The sequence below is a fragment of the Erpetoichthys calabaricus genome, chromosome 2 (genome assembly GCF_900747795.2).
Source record: "Erpetoichthys calabaricus chromosome 2, fErpCal1.3, whole genome shotgun sequence".
Taxonomy (NCBI): Eukaryota; Metazoa; Chordata; class Cladistia; order Polypteriformes; family Polypteridae; genus Erpetoichthys; species Erpetoichthys calabaricus.
This window is the reverse complement of record NC_041395.2, coordinates 237,485,903-237,502,834: the sequence shown is the minus strand read 5'-3', so window position 1 is coordinate 237,502,834 and position 16,932 is coordinate 237,485,903. Positions and strand designations below refer to the sequence as shown.

The window sequence follows — 16,932 nt, the reverse complement described above, 5'->3', positions numbered from 1 at the left end:
TCATCTTTAAATTGAGACATCATTACTTTGAACACGGAGAGAAGGCCAATAAGAATTTAGCTCAACAAATCCACAAGCAGGAAGTCCACAATGCAATAACAGCAATTACCAACTCGGACAGAGATAAATTAATTAACAATAAAAATATAACCCACACATTTACAGAGTATTTTAAGTTCTTATATCCTACTCAGTTTAGTTCATTACAGAAACCACAGCCAGATACTCTTAGTGCTGTGGAACAGGGTAAACCTCTGACACTCCCAGAATTAGTAGACACTATAAACTCGTATCTAAGTGGGAAAGCAGCAGGCCCTGATAGCTACGCAGTGGAATTAAAAAAAAAATTCAAACAAGTTATAATATTAGCAATGATTATAGAAGCTAAAGAGAACAAAATTCTGCATCAAACATTTCACAAAGCATTAATTACCGTCTTTCCAAAGAAAAGTAATGACTTACTACAATGTGCATCATACAGACCAAACTCACTCCTGAATAATAACATTAAGATACTCTCCAAAGTTCTAGCCGGAAGGACTGGGAAAATGCTGCCTTCAGTAATATTTTAAAACCAAAATGGATTTATTAAAGGCAGATACTTAGGTTCTAATCTACATTTGTTTAATGTAATATATTTGCCTATTAATTCTAATACCCCAGAGATTTTATTATCTTTGGATGCAAAAAAAAAGCATTTGGTTTGGTTGAATAGGATTACCTAATCACTACATTGCACAAATATGGGTTTGGCCTAAACATATGTGCATGGCTCAAACTGCGCTATACTAGTCCTGAAGCCTGAGTTATATTAACAACATTATTTCAGACTACTTCAAACTAGAATGTGGTACTTGACAAGAATGTCCCCATCACCATTGCTCTTTGCAATCACCATTGAGCCTTTGGCTATTTACTTTTGAAATGCATCAGAAATAAAGGGGATTATCAGAGAAGGACTTGAAAAGAATATATCACTTTTTGCAAATGAAGATATCTGGACTCAAAATCAGTTGAATAAAAGTGTGATTTTTTCCAGTGAACTCTCTAGCACACAATATTAGACTGGATACCTTCCCATTTATCTTAGCAGATCAGTTTAAATACCTAGGGGTAAATGTCACAAGTAAATGTAAAGTTCTTTTTCAACAAAATTTTGCTGCCTGCACGGACAAAATTAAACAAGACGTGAATAGATGATTCTCCCTACTAATGTGAGATGGGGGTAGACAACACTGTCAAGATGAACATCCTTTCCAAGCTTTTTTTTTCTATTTCAAAGCATCTCCATATACTGTACATTAACAAATGTTTTTTTAAGAAATTAGATTTGATCATAACCTCATTTATTTGGAATTCTAAACACCCACATATCCAAAGGGTGACTCTACAATGACCTAAACCAGAAGTGGGCATGGCACTACCTACCTTTCAATTTTATTACTGTCACAATCACTCCTAACCCATTAACAGTTGAGTTTGGTATACAGTACTCCCAGATGGGCTTCAAGTCAGTCAACGGATGTCCAATACTATTTGAAATTGGAAAAAAAACACATTCTCACTTAGAGGATCTGTTTGAAACGTGTTTAAAATATAGCTGGATCTAATCAATAACATTTTAGAATAAGCTTCTATATCGGGGAAAAATAATATTTTTCTTTCCTTGCTGCTTATAAAGACTTGCTGTGGTTGTTGGCTCTCCTCTTTTTTTCTTGGGTGGGGGCTGAATTTTGATTTGTTACGTTTGACTTGATTGTATGAAATGTTATTTGTTTCAATTTAAAATCAATAAAAAAAAGAGTAGCGAAACACTTTAAAGAGCTCTATAACGAGTAAAATCCACTGGCACTTGGTGCCAGACCTACAAGAAAACATCAATTAAAACACCAATTACCTCCTTTTATGTAACACTCAGTAGACTCAACAGTGTGTGTGTTTATTTGCAGCACAAATGTAAACACAATGATACTCAGTATGGGATACCTATACGATTTCCTTCTACACAGGGATGGACATGTACTGTAATATAAATAGAATACATATACAGTAACTCTTGGCAACATAAAATAAACACAGTAATTTATAAAGAAAGGTTACATATAAGCTGACACCGTTTGGGTGTCAATAGGATGGGTTGGTTGGGTAGTCACGCTTTTCTTCTTAATTTTCTTGTAGACCTTTTCATTTATTAATGAAGTAAAATAATAGTGAAAAATCAAAGGCTCAACTATATCAAGTAGTGAGATCATGAAATGCATTAATGAACAGCCGAGACATGGCTGGTGGTGGTGTACTCATCATCATTTTCCTGTATTGGCGAGAAGGTTATCTCAGCCATCCAGATCTCCAGCCCTAAGGTTCATATAGGTGGAATTGACTTACCCCTTGAAGTCCTGTCCTTGAGACTGTTGTAATTATGTTGCCTGGTTTACTCGACAATCCTCATTATTTGAGTAATATGGAATATGTAATATGTAATATGTGAATTTCCCATCGGGATTAATAAAGTATCTATCTATCTATCTATCTATCTATCTATCTATCTATCTATCTATCTATCTATCTATCTATCTATCTATCTATCTATCTATATTGCCCTCTGTCACAAAAACCAGAGACAAGAGTCATACAAAAGTTTGGGGCAGCCACCCATATAATGTCCCTTAGCTGCAGAATGGGTAAATTCATAGTACTGATGTGTGCAGATCAGAGTCCAAGATAGAACTGACTGGTTTAGTAGAGTATGGCAGCTTTAAAGGCCAGAAAGGGAAGTGAAGTCATCCAAGGGTGGAAGTGGAAGGGTCCTCTTCCATAGGCTCGGACCCAGATGTGGCGTCATCAAAAGGGCCAGAAATGGAAGGTTCTTTGTCCATGGGTTCTACATCGGAAGTGACGTCATCCAAGGGCCCAGAACCAGAAGTGACATCATCGAGGTTGGAACTGGAAGTGACGTCATCAGGGCCAGGAGGAATTTCCCATGAATGGTCTGCAGGAAAGTGTGCCTCCCATGTGCAAGTGTGTGACACCTCTTACAACTCTATTCTCAACTATAGTGTAACAGGATGTGTTGTCTAACTCCACTTACTAGTGGCTCCTGGAATGAGGCTCCAATTTGAAGACATACCATAGTTGGATGGTTTCATACCCAGTTGGGCTATTTTGAAGTCTGTTGTGTATGAAAAAAAATTGTTTTGGCATGACTCATTTTAGCCTTTTTTTTTGTGAAATTGTGTGCAATTTTCTTAAAGGCTAAAAATATTCATTTGCATTTCCACACTTCCACACTTTTCCTTTACAACCTATAGCAGTGAAGTGTCACACAACATTAAAAGTATAAAAACTATCAATTTTCAAGATTCAACAAATGAACTTGGAATCCCAGCTTTGACTCCCAATTTATCAATAAAATTGGGCAGTTCAGTGAGAATCATTAGATAAAACAGTCTGTCTAGAAAAGAAAGGTACAAATGAGCATCCAGAATAAGGAATGCAGAGGGAGAACTGCAGTACAGAAATTATTTTTGCAGTAACTACTCTCGGACCATGTTTTGTCAAAATGTGGAAAAAATTTAAAAATATTTTTAAAAATAGAAAAAACAAATGTTAGAAAATATGTGAAGATACTCACAATTAAAACAATTAATCACTTCTGGTATTTGATATAATACAAAGAATAAAGTCTGCGGCATAGTTGGTCTTTCTTCCAATTTGACTGTAAAATTTATGATAAGCCATGAAACTGTTAAAATATGTATGCATTTGGTCACATATCTTTTATAAAATTCTGAGACCAGTGTGAAACAAATGTGATGTTAGTCCGCATTGCTTAAAAATTTTGTGTGTCTATGGTATGAAAGATGATTTTTTTAAAATAAATAATATTAATAATATAGTGCAATTCAATATAACATAATAGTTAAAATAAAAATTAAAATGTTATTAAAGTATCATGTAGGCTAGTGTTCACTCTAAATATATTTAATATAAAATTATTATAAATAATTTAAACCACTATTAACGTTTATTTAAAATTTGTATTAAAATATTTATCTTAGGCTGCTCATATTGGAGAAAATGAAAGTATATTTTGTTGCTTCTGTTCATTGTAAAGGACAACATTTCGGTAACTTTATTAACATGAATAATCTTATAAAACCTTAAAATACATAGCATAGCATATAATACTGTAAGAGCCAATTTTAGAAAGTTAAAGTTTTGAGTTAAACTCATATTAATGTTTGCTTTATTTGAATAGAATATAATATATCTTCTATAGTCATAGACAATGGTATAGTCTTTTCCCCCTATAAGTTAGCAAGATATAGAATCTTCTTACTATAACTGAGAAACTGTGAGTTAATAAGCTCTTGTTGTGTTTAGAACAGGTCCCTGTAAACAGGGACTTAAAAGACCCGTTTTCAAGTTAGAAATGGGATAAGCATACAGTTTTCTGACCGTTTTGAAATGGTTCAGAAATTATAAGAAATTAATTACGATTTAAGTTGTAACAATATTAACTTCAGAACTACATTTTTTTTATTATAATTTTTTCCTTTTTTTTTGCTATTTTAATTTTTCCTTTATTTTTGTGTGAACTGTTTTACTTTAAAATTTAACTAAACTTTTAAAAATGAAGATATTTTGTCTGTGGAATCATTTCTGCGTGTCAGGCCTTTGCTGAATCCCATTTTTTGAGTTTGATCTGCAGAATTTTAGAAACTTTGGGAAAACGCAGCTACAAATACTATTAAAAGGAATAATAATAACTTTACCTATGTACAATTAACACAGAGTAAACATTAAAAGGTAATAAAAATATCTTCTTTGGTAGATACAAACAGTAGATGACAGAAGCATGACAATTGTCCTTTCAATGTGATTGCAATCATGATAGCGATAAAGACAAGAATTATATCAATGAAGTGTTCATAAAGTTACAATATTTTAATTATCTCTCCTCAAAAATACATGTTTTATTTAGAAAAGTAAAGTAAAATAGTACTAGATTAGCCTAAGCCTATTGCTTTTATGAACGGCGGATACCCAGATCTTGTTGCTGGTTGCACGCATAACAGTTCAAGCCTCAGGCCCCAAAAATGAAGGATCGCCGCTGCATGAATGTTTGTGGATTGTGAGTAGGAAGGTGTATTTGGAGTGGCAATTTGCTTGATTGAAATGGAATAATTAGAATCGGGGTAGATTTTTGTAGGATTTTGACTGTGATTGGGCTGTATAGTACCTGTCAATTCAACAAACATACCTGGGACCTGGGAACTGAACTATTAGCTCTGAGGGTTTGAGGGCAGTAGCACTTACTACAACTTCATGGTGTTAGTCACAGCTGAAAATGTTCAATAGAAAAATTTATTTCGAAGTATATTATTTGTTCTGCACACATAACTAAACAAATAAAGATCACTGGCGATTTTTGCAGTTGTGAAACTTTAAACATGATGTGTTGTAGTTCCTCAGCCAACATTAAGGAGAACTGCATCATTCAACAACACTTACTGCAAGTGGCAAGGTGGAACAACAGACTGTCATGTAAAAGGGGAGAAACATGGCAGTGCTGCATTATTATATTTGCTGTGTGCTGGCATGCAAGTATTTTTAACAGTTGTGCACTATCTGGGATATTTAATTGCACACAAAAGGGTGACAAACAACACCTCAAAGCACACCAGTGGTGGCCTTGTCTTCTTTTTAACTGCTCAGTCAAAAGGCATGTAAGTATTTTGCTGTCCCAAAACAGCTATAAAACTGAACTTGACTTCATAATTAGCCAAGAAATTCTAGGTCAGCAGCATAAGGCAGAATTGAAACATTTAATATGAGCATCCAGAAGTATCTGTTTGCAGATTTTTTTTTCACTTTAAACACAACAGATGGCGTACAAACCTAAAGAGAAGACTTCACAAGTAAAGCTGTAACAGATTTACTAGTCTGATGTAGCCATGATCAGTTAAGAACAATTCCAGAAACACAAAGCAGATCTTCAGTTTATTTCTGTTTGGTTGTTGCCTAGTGCAGCCATTAGCAATGCTAAACGTGCAAGTCTCCTTAGTGCATACTGCTGGAATGAACAGCTTCAAGCAACAGCTCCACAAACCACTGGGTCCTCCATTTTCTGAAAGGCTGTATAATACTGGGATATTAGTAATAATAATTAATAATAATTCTTTACATTTATATAGCGCTTTTCTCACTACTCAAAGCGCTTAGAATAAGTAGTAACATTTTCTGGTGTAATTCTTACTATTCCTACTTGCATGTTTGACCATGCAACAAGTAGTCACTCACTAGCACTCACGATAAACCAGAATATATTAAAATACATTACTTTATTTTAATACCATAACACTTGTTCAGAACATTTGCCATTGCAAACAAGTTAAAATATGTTAATATGTGTGTATGTCTTTTATATAACCCACTACACTAGATAGATAGATAGATAGAATTTTATTTGTCCCCAGGGGGAAATTTAGCTTTGTTACAGAACCTCTTTAAATAAATAAATAGATCTTCTTATATAATACGCTACCGTGGCTGTCCGTTTGTCTGTCCAGGACTTTAAATCACCTGTAGCTTGCAAACCGTTTGACTTATTGACCTGAAATTTGGTCCACATATACTATGTGACCTCTATTGTCCGCTTTCAGGGTAATGATTTTTATTACTCTTTTTATTTTTATTTTATTTTATTGTAGAATCAACTCTCGGCAGCAGGGAGGCCGTGCGGCGCATGCTATGACTACCACCTTCGCCGTCACTTCTCCTACCTCTTCATATCTTAAATCATTCTTGAGGCAGATTGGGCACTTAAGTGAAAAATTAAGAAAAACGTACTAAGTAATTGCAACACAAAAACTGACTTAATCATTTTTAACGCAAAACGATGTCATCAAAAGAAAAGAAGAAACGGGCCGCTAGGGTGGAGAAAACAAGAGCAGCTCAGGAAGCAGCAAGCGCATCAACCACTGAGCAAACGAATGCTAAGTACAGAGAAAGAGTCTGAAAAATATGAATGCTCATGTCAAGTGTATTCACTGCACGTTATCGTGCAGTGCGCCGTTACTGATAGATAAATACACACACACACACACTATGGTCTGAACACACACCAGAATAACTAAAAAAGAAAGAAAATTTAAAACTTCTGACTTGACTGTCACAGTCCCAGTGAGGCATTATGCAGGTGGATTGCTGTTGGTATAAAGGAGTCCCAGTAGCATTTCTTGACACACTTCTGCTGTGCTGAATAATTCATTTGCTGAAACGCCTCCATGTTAGTGTGTCAGAGAGAGGATGTGCAGCATTATTCATAATGACACTCGGTTTTCTTTTAACTCTCTCCTTTGTTATGACCTCCATGGGGTCCAGAGTGCCCCTGAGCCTGCCCTCTTAATTAGCATATTCATTCGGTTGGCCACTCTTGAAGTGATGTTACCAGCCCAACACACCACAGCATAGAAAATCAGATTGGCGATCACAGAATTGTAGACTATGTAAAGGGTGTCACTCCTCACAGTAAAGGAATACAGTCTGTCTCATCCCCTTTGTCAATACACCCCATAAGTGCAGAATCATCTGGGAATTTCTGCAAGTGACATGAGCTGGTGTTATGTTTATAGTCTGAGGTGTACAGAGTGAATAGAAAAGGAGACAGGACTGTTCTTTGTGGTGCTCCAGTGTTGCTCACATCTGTATCAGAGACACAATCCATGAGTCTCACCTGACAGATAGTCCATTATCCAGGACGCCATAGGCTCATTCTCCTGCCGGTATGCTCATCAGTTTATCTTCCCATTACTTCATACCACTCTTTTTATACCTGCTGGTGCCAAGATTGTGCAAACATGACACTAGAGACTGTGGTAAAATTGAGATACTTTATTTCTGTCTGACTGTGGTTGGAGTGCATGGCTTCAAACGGCAGCCACACATGTATAATCGCCTCCATGTTGTGAGGCAGACTGACTCATGCCAGCACAGTTTTGAGAATTTATAAGAGCCACCAATCTGTATGCACTTTTCTCCTTATCAGACTAAAACAGAAAGATAAGATCAATTTGTGTATGGTTACATCTGCACTAGACAGATGAAAATCTTTCTTGTCACAGCATGCTCCTGCAGTATTCAAGCCGAGCCCTATAGTTTCCCGTGCGTCCATTAATTTTTTTACAGGTGCAGGAGGCAGCCTGACTAAGCACCTGAGAGATTTTAGTTTTATGTAGCAAATATTTCCCAATTTCACGCTGCCAGATAAAATTAAGATTACAGCACAAAATGCTAAAAAAATAATACTGTTTCAATGTACCTGCATTAATTAAATAAAAGGAACTGGTTTTGTGGGTGACTCTACTAAGAAGTTTGACCAAATAAAACACATTCATCACAATAGCAGATAAATGGAAGTATTACACCTCTGACTTGGCATTCAGTAGGGTTTTGTAAATCTGACGTGAAATGTTGAAAGGCAAAAGTCAAACACATTAAAACTTGGAAACACAAATCCAACAAATGGATATGCATAGTGGCTTCAAATTCATTTCAGAAATCATCAATAAAACTGTAAGTGAGGTATAAATACTTACAGAAACTTTCATGTTGAGTGCTTAATATAATATCAGATTTGGCACTCAGTGGCACACAATAATTATCTTTACAGAAGAATGTGTGCTGGTTCCCAATTATAAACTTTCATCATCTCTGGAAATAAAACACCATGTCACAATTTCTTGGCATGCACCTTCAAGTGCCTTTGTTTGCTCACATGGTGAAAAAAAAAATATGTACGTGAAACCCAGCAATTACTAAAACTGTCTAGCTAAAGCTTTTATGTAAATATATGCTTTAGACGTAGAATGAGAATTTAAAAAATCTATTAACTATATCATTTGATTACCATAGTAAGTTTAATTAACAATGTAGTTACTTTTGAATGTTAACACACTGCATTTGGAGAGGGGCACTTTTCAATGTGTTTCATGCCAGGGAGAACTAAAAAGATATGTTTCTTTCATATGATTCCTTCTAATATAAGCAATAATAGAAAATTATATTTGGCAGTTTTAATTATGGAATGCCATCTGGAAACCATTTTCGCTGAAAATGCCAGCAGCTGAATGTGCATAAGCCTGATAAAGCATGTAAACAGCCAAATTTTCATACAATCCAACTGTCTTGTAAAGACTGAATTCTCTAGATCTCTAGTGGAGTTAGCCTCAGACATAGTAATGATTGATCCATTTTATATGGTGCCTTTCATGTGAGATGCTATTTCAAAGAATTAGAGATGTGCATTACATTTTTTTCTAAATATATTCAGAGCACAGATTTTACTTACCCCATGACGCAAAGGAAATAAAAGTGGGCACTTATTGAGGTTTACAACCTTGTTGGTCCAAATAGAAGGACTTGGCTATGTGACCACATTTACCTACACTATCGTCTATCATTTAAGTACGCCCTACAGAAAGGGAATATATATATATATATATATATATATATATATATATATATATATATATATATATATGGAAAATGATGTCTTACAGCTAAATATGACAATTATTCATCCTTTCATCTGTTTTTTGAAGCTGCAGTTTGCAATTACTGTAACTGTGATTGTGTGCCAAAGCCTACACTGAATAAAGTGAACTTGGGTTTGTGGTAAAATGTATTTGGGGTCTATGGCAGTGCATATGTTTTTCTAAAAACTGTGCACTCAAGTAAGCATAGGTGCACAGTAGCATAGTTGAGCAGTCCCGAGGGTGTTGATACGGAGACTGGCTAGACATGCATTCAAGTGCAAACATGCACAGTTCATCCAATTTCCTATGTAGAGCTCTTGGGTTGGGAATTAAGGTACCTGCACCACTGAAGTATAAAAGGTACCTGAACAAGACAGAGAAGTGAGATCGAGAAAGAAAAGAAATCAGGATGACCATGGTTGAGCCAGTGTTTCTACAGAAAGTAGGAAGGCAGTCAGGTAGTATCGCTCATGCTGAGCATCCAGAGTACCAGGAACGGCCAAACACTGAAGGTCAAAAGATGGCAGCAGAAGAGATTAAAAGGACTTGCAGGGTGTTTATGAGCCAGTTTAAGGGTTGACCACGCATGTTGTTCGACATCTCCTCTTGCTGAGGAGACCTTGAAGGGTGAGAGGAGGAGAAAATGTTCTTGGATGAATGCACTCAAGCTCATGATCCTTTTCAAGGACAATTCCTGACCGTGTCTTAATCTTTGATTTTAACAGTTTGGATTGTTTATTTATATATGGAAATAGCTGTGCTACCTATCTAAGATGAGTTGAAATCTAAGTAATGAATGTAGACCACAGCGTTAACATTTGCAGTGCACCATGCAATTCGTATGTCTGCATATATGCCAGTCTTATATGAAGTCTTTATGTTTCTGATGCACCATCTGTTGGAATGACAAATGGAACGCACTTTATTACTAAAAATGGATGTGATGCACCATCTTTTGGAATGACAGAGATATAGCAATGGGACAGACAGGCAGACACAGAGACGCTTATACTTTTATTAACCCTTTGCGGTCGTTAGGCCAGAAAACTGGCTTTAGTAAAAAGTGCGCTATAGGTCGTCAGGCCACCGCTGGTGGCCCTGCAAGTTTCTGACCGATTTGCACAGTTGCCTGGTCGAGAAAAGTGGCCTGTGTTATTCCTACGTGCTTGAAAAAAATAACTGCTGTAATTATTGGCTAGTTCTTGTTCCCTATTCAAGATGGCGACGTCCAGACGTTTACAAAATGCAGCACAAGTTCTGGATGAAATTATGGCAATGGATGTGGATGAAATTGATGATGAAGATGATGATAATGACGATGATTATAATGATAATGGTAATAGCACTGATGATACTGAACTTGATGATATGTCAGCTGATGAAAGTGAAGCAGTAAGCAGCGAAAACGAAACTGAAACTAATAATGGTAATGAAAATTCTTGGTGCAAAGTATGTGATGTTGATTTTGTTGTAGACAGATATGACTTTAGCATAGCTAATACTGGAGTACAGATACCTGCAGGCTCTATTCCAAAAACTGTAGGTGGTATGTTTCAGTTATTCTTTACTGATGACGTCATGCAAAATGTAGCAGATGAAACGAATAGATACGCTCGAGCTGAAATTCATGCTATGCGAGATCAACTAAAACTGCGTTCAATATGGAAAAAATGGCGTGATGTCTCTCTGACTGAGATGAAATGCTATATTGGTGTGATACTGAAAATGGCTATAACAAATGCAGCTGATGTGAAGGATTATTTTTCAACAACTTGGGACAACTACATGCCATTCTTCACCGACTTGTTTACTAGAGACCGCTTCTGTATGATACACTGGATGCTTCACGTCCAACCACCATCAAATCCAGATCCAGGTCAGCGTCAAACAAGAGGTGAAAAAGTAAAGAATATGGTAGCTCATATGAAAAGTAAGTGTGCAGAGCTCTATATACCCGAACAGAACATTGCTGTGGATGAGACTACAATTAGTTTCAAGGGTCGCACTTCATTCCTCATGTATAATCCACAAAAGCCTACAAAATGGGGTTTACGTGTGTATTCATTGGCTGACTCTAAAACTGGTTACTTTAGCCAATTTGAACCCTATTATGGTTCATGTACCAAAGATATCCTTCCGTACCCAGATCTATCGGTTCCTGCAAGAGTAGTGCTACAGTTGGTCAAAGGACTAATTCAAGATGATCGATCCTCTGGATATCATGTTTACACCGACAGATATTATACTAGTCCAGCACTGGGTGTCGAGTTGACAAAACTTGGAGTGTCAATTACAGGAACAGTTCAGAAGAACAGAAAGCTTTTACCCAGCGATATAAAAAAGAAACTGAAATTGAAGAAGAATGAATCAGTTGCTTGGAAAAATAACAAACAGTTAGCCCTTGTGTGGCAAGATAAACGACTGATTTTCATGTACAGCACATTTCACAATGCTGTTTCTGAAGAGAAAGAGAGACGAAAGCGAGGTGGTGAAGTTGAGAAGATAATAAAACCTTGCGTTATTTCTGATTATACAGAACATATGGGAGCGGTCGATAGATTTGATCATTATGCAGTATCATACAACTTCTCTAGAAAAACAGTCAAGTGGTGGCGCAAAACGTTTTACTGGTTGCTTGAGGTGGCAATTGTAAATAGCTACATTCTCTGGTGTCAGTGTTACCCCCAAGATAAACTGCGTCATCTTGCATATCGCAGAAAACTCATAAATGAATTAGTAAAAGATCATCGTGCAACGAAAGAGGTTGTTCGTCGAGGACGTCCTTCTGAAGATTTTAACCTCCACAAAACACACTGCATTTATCTAGGATTATTTATTTAAAGAAGGCTTGCACTGCACTTTTGCACTTTGAGTTTTTTTTAATTCAATTGATTGTTAATAATAAGCACTTTGCACATTTGCACCTACTCTTTCTGTGTTGTGTGTCCTCATGGCCCATTTCATCGTCAGTCACAACTATTGATGTCCCCGGTTCAAGGATGTAACGTCTACTATGAGCAACCTGGGCATCACACGGTTGTAATTATTATTTCTACTTGATCTGACTCTTTGTAGTGAGGTTTAGAATCAAACTAATTTTGTATTTTTTTTACATACTGTACATAATTGGATGTTACCAAATGAAATGAAACATTTGGGTAAATTCAGTTAAGAATTTCATTTTGACTATATCAAGAATATTTATTTTACAGGTAACCTCAAATAAAAGGTTGCGTCATAATAAAAATTTTGTTTGCATTTATAAAAGAAAATTAGGTGAGATCAAATTCAAATACTCCTTTAGTAAAACCTTGGGGAGTCAGGTTGATTCAAAATCATTATATAATTTCATTTATATAATTAGTTTGATTTGAATAAACCCAGTTAAATTACTTATTACCATATGAAGTATATTTTGTAGGCAATGTTGGTTTTTAATGTGGGGCACTGGAGCACTACCCCCCAAATATTTTAAAAGCTACTTAGATTAATCAGGTAATGTGAAATAATCATGAAATAAATGTGTGCATGGTGTCAGTGCATGTCAACATCCATTAAAAATTGATTGTGACTTGTATTTGTTTAATTTTTGTGTGAAAACAAAATAAGTGTGAATGCCTGTATTTCCAGAGTGAAGGATGCTGGCCAAATGAAAGTCTATGTAAATCCTTGATCTTTTGGCAAGCAAGTGACCTGAGGCCTGCCTTTTCCTGGGGATGCGCCCCAGACACTCCTACATCTATTGGCAGCGAATTAGATTTCTTTTAGGTTTTTTTAATCTGATGTGATTAGGCAATTGTCGATTCAATATGGCACGTTGATGTCAATGGTTCTCTGTTCACAACCGCCTTTAACATTAAGTAACTACAGATGAGTGAGCGTGACTTTAAGAAAATGGCAACTTCAAGCGGAACTTCAGAAATCAAAGAAAATTTAGTAATTTCTTTAATAAAACACCACTTCATAAATCATTCACTGGAAGAAAAGAGAAGATAAAGGACCTTGGACCGGACCAACATGACTTATGAATTCGACAGAAGGCAAGAGATTGAGGGCAAGATTACACACAGACTTTTTCCAGCTCTTGTTATGACAAATGGTAAGCTAACTATGAATACAGAAAGGGCAGGACTTTGTATGTGTATTATTTGCAAGGAGACCAGTTCCTGAGATTTTTTAAATTGTTGTGTTTTTAATGCTGCTAAACACGGTTATTTTATGTAAGTGATTACTTCTCTAACCCTTGTATTTAAAAGGTTTAGAACACGGGGTGCCTAAACCTGTAATGTATTAACAGTTGCCTTCTTTTACTTGGCATTCTACAACTCCTGCAACAATAAACATTCAAAACATCCATGATAAGCAATCACAGGAGCAGTTCAATGCTGTGCCTAAGTGATGTTATTAATTTCATAAAACAGAAACTAACTACTAATAAATACAAAGAGGCAAAATTATTTGCATACAACCTGACAACAGACTTGGGATGTTGTGATTCAGGGGGTTTGTTATTCATCCAAGCATTTCAAAATCAGTCTTTGATGTACTTGTTCCATGCTGTCTTTTTTTCATACTGTGCACAAAAAGAGATCTACCCTGGCATTTGAAAATGTGAACAAACTTGTGTGCCTTAGCAACTGGTGGTTGAATGTTAAGAAGGAACAATAATGATGACAGTGGCCTTGAGTAATGTTACAGATGTGTCCAAAATAGTATGTTTTGTTTGTCATAATTTTGACAATCAATGGAATTTCTGAAATCTTCTGAGAATTATTTCCAATATATCACATACTGACATTATTATATTTATAGCTGATCTGATTATGTAATAACTGTACGAATTTACATAATTTATAGTTACTGTAACACTAAACATCATCCTGTACAAGTGGAAAGACTGACTTTTCTTTTTATACATTGTATATTTTATTCCCTTAGTGTGCTTTATTAAAATACAGGTACATACCCACCCATACCCACTAACCAGATCTCATGATTACTAATAGAGTATCCCCAGGTTCTATTTCCACTCTCATCTTTTCTGGTATTAAGCTTAGGAAGTAATAAGATAAGATGGTCCCTCTAATCGCTTATGCTTTAGAAATATGGTGTAAGGTGGAGAGGCATCTTGTCCTTTGTCCAGACTGGTACACAAAAACTCTCCTATTGTTCACAACCCAGCCCTTCACATTGGAGATGATCCCATTATGTTCCAGCTCTGATCTAGGAAACCTTTTACATAGTAGGTGATATGTTTGATGAGTCAGGCCTTCTCTAAAAGCATCCTTTTCTATCCACACATCTTCCCTTTTCTTTTGCATATAACTTAGATCTGTCTCTACACCTTATGGGGTATCAATCTCTTCTGCCCTTAATTCCCATCCTGTGTATAATTTTTCACTTATTCCCTTGTCAGAAACTAGTGTCTACATTATATACAATATAATATGGCCCACTATCAATCAAGTCAGTGTGGCTCAGAGATTTTATTCCCATTCCTTCAATTTAATGGAATTTAATTTTTAAAAATATCTCATTAGTTTCAAGGAATCCTAATCATCAACAAACTCAATTTAAAGTTGTCCATCGATGATATGTGACAGTAAATGTTATGCTTGGAGGTTGTCATCTGATCTAACTGTCACTTTTGCTCCTTGAACACTCCATGTAGTGTACATTTATGCACATGTTTTGGAACTGTCCTTTGGTGTTTTTAATTTTGTTCCTGGGTTTCTGAGTTTCTTACTTTCATACTCTCCGGTAACATCCCATTGCTTCCACACAATTTCCTAGTTCCAGACTTTTTTTCACATCATTTATCTATTGTCCAGTAGAGCCTAATTGTGCCAGGAACAATTGCTGGTAATATTGCCCTTGCCTCTCACTGGAAATCTCCTGATTCTTTATCTTTATCTGTCTGAAAGTCCTCCTTTCTTAATCTGATCCTTTTGGAGTTGTCAGCAGCGAGAATCAATGGGGCATCTGGCTCTTATATTGATAAATGGACAGTTAGAGTACAGCTGTAGTTTTCAAAGTGTTTGTATTTCAATAAAAAAGGGATTAAAAAAGTACACATAAATTTAAAACTAATTAATAAATGTTGTATTAACGGTGAAATTCCTGCTCATATTATTGCTGCACAGTCAGCCATCCAAACAGCTACATAAATCTATTTTGTAACTTTGTTCAGTCCAGTCCAGGGTCATGGGGTTCAGGGGCAAACCCCATGCAGGGCCAAGCAAGTTGTACTAAAAATAACTTCTGATACTTTGGGATACAAAATGCCACCAGGAGATCATTCTTCTACGGGATCAAAAAATTATGAGGAAGCATCCTCTCTGATTGAAAGAACAGAAAGGATGACTACACAAAACAGGTGTCACCTCTTTGAAGAAAGAAAAAAGCCCCCAATCAAACTGGTCCTAATTAGTATTTACATGTATATGGCTTTTTGTTTTTTATTACTTATAGATAAGCCAGATGGGTGAAGGAAAGTATGTTTAGGTAGGATATTTAATTGCAAGTTGATGTCTCTGGACACATTAATAAATATCAGTACTTAACATTAAACTTAAAGTTAAACTCAAAAATAACATTCAAGAAAAAAAAAATAATACAATAAAAACGTAACACCCTTTGTATTACAAATATACAAAAATACATATAAAATATGTTGTGGCAGGAGGCTGGTGGGCCGACCCAGCCGGGACGCCTGGAAGGAGATCTGTACGTCCCCCGGGCCACGAGGGGGCAACCGCCCTGGATAGCAAGGAGACCACAGGGAAGTAAAAGGGAGGCTCAAACCCATGGGGGCCCGTGGCTACTGCCAGGGGGTGCCCCAAGCCTCATAACGCCTGGGAGATCGACACTTCCGCCACACCTGGGAAGGTGGAGGAAGGACCTTCCAGCAATGCCTGGAGTGCTTCCGGATGCTCATGCGGTACTTCCGCCAAACCAGGAAGTGCCGCCAGAAGAACGTCAATGAGCACATGGAGCACGTGCGGGTGACTATAAAGGATGCTGTCTTCCTACGGTCAAGGAGCTAGAGTCGGGAGCTGGATGTGGACAAAACTCCAGCGACAGGAGGAAGAAAGGCGAGCTGCAGAGAGGCAGGAGCAGCAGCATCATGCACAATGTGTAAAAGAGAAGAGCCAGCTGGGTAGCACACAGATTACAATGGGAATTACCCAGCTTTAAAGGTTTTTGTTACCATGAGACTGTGCAAATCTGCAGCGTGCTGCCACATTTGTAAAACTCCTCTCTGTCCGAAAGTGTGTTTTCTCTGTAATTGAATCCACTCTAAAAAGCAAAAGCATGGCCTGATCGCTCACAGTCTCCCCCTCAGCTTTGTCTAATTGTTTAGGTGTTCCTGCTTACTGAAAAACCTAAGATA

General features: G+C 36.6%; 1 protein-coding gene across 1 annotated transcript; it reads left to right on the top strand.

Annotated features, from left to right (window-relative positions):
* The first annotated feature begins 10,757 nt into the window (after positions 1–10,757).
* On the top strand, positions 10,758–12,380 carry LOC114645565 (piggyBac transposable element-derived protein 4-like). Its single transcript, XM_028793405.1, has one exon. The coding sequence runs from the start codon at positions 10,758–10,760 to the stop codon at positions 12,378–12,380; it is 1,623 nt and encodes a 540-aa protein (XP_028649238.1).
* The last annotated feature ends 4,552 nt before the right edge of the window (positions 12,381–16,932 follow it).

Bases quoted from the DNA above. Each gene is read 5' to 3' on its own strand.
- LOC114645565 (XM_028793405.1), top strand. From the start codon at position 10,758: ATGGCGACGTCCAGACGTTTACAAAATGCAGCACAAGTTCTGGATGAA.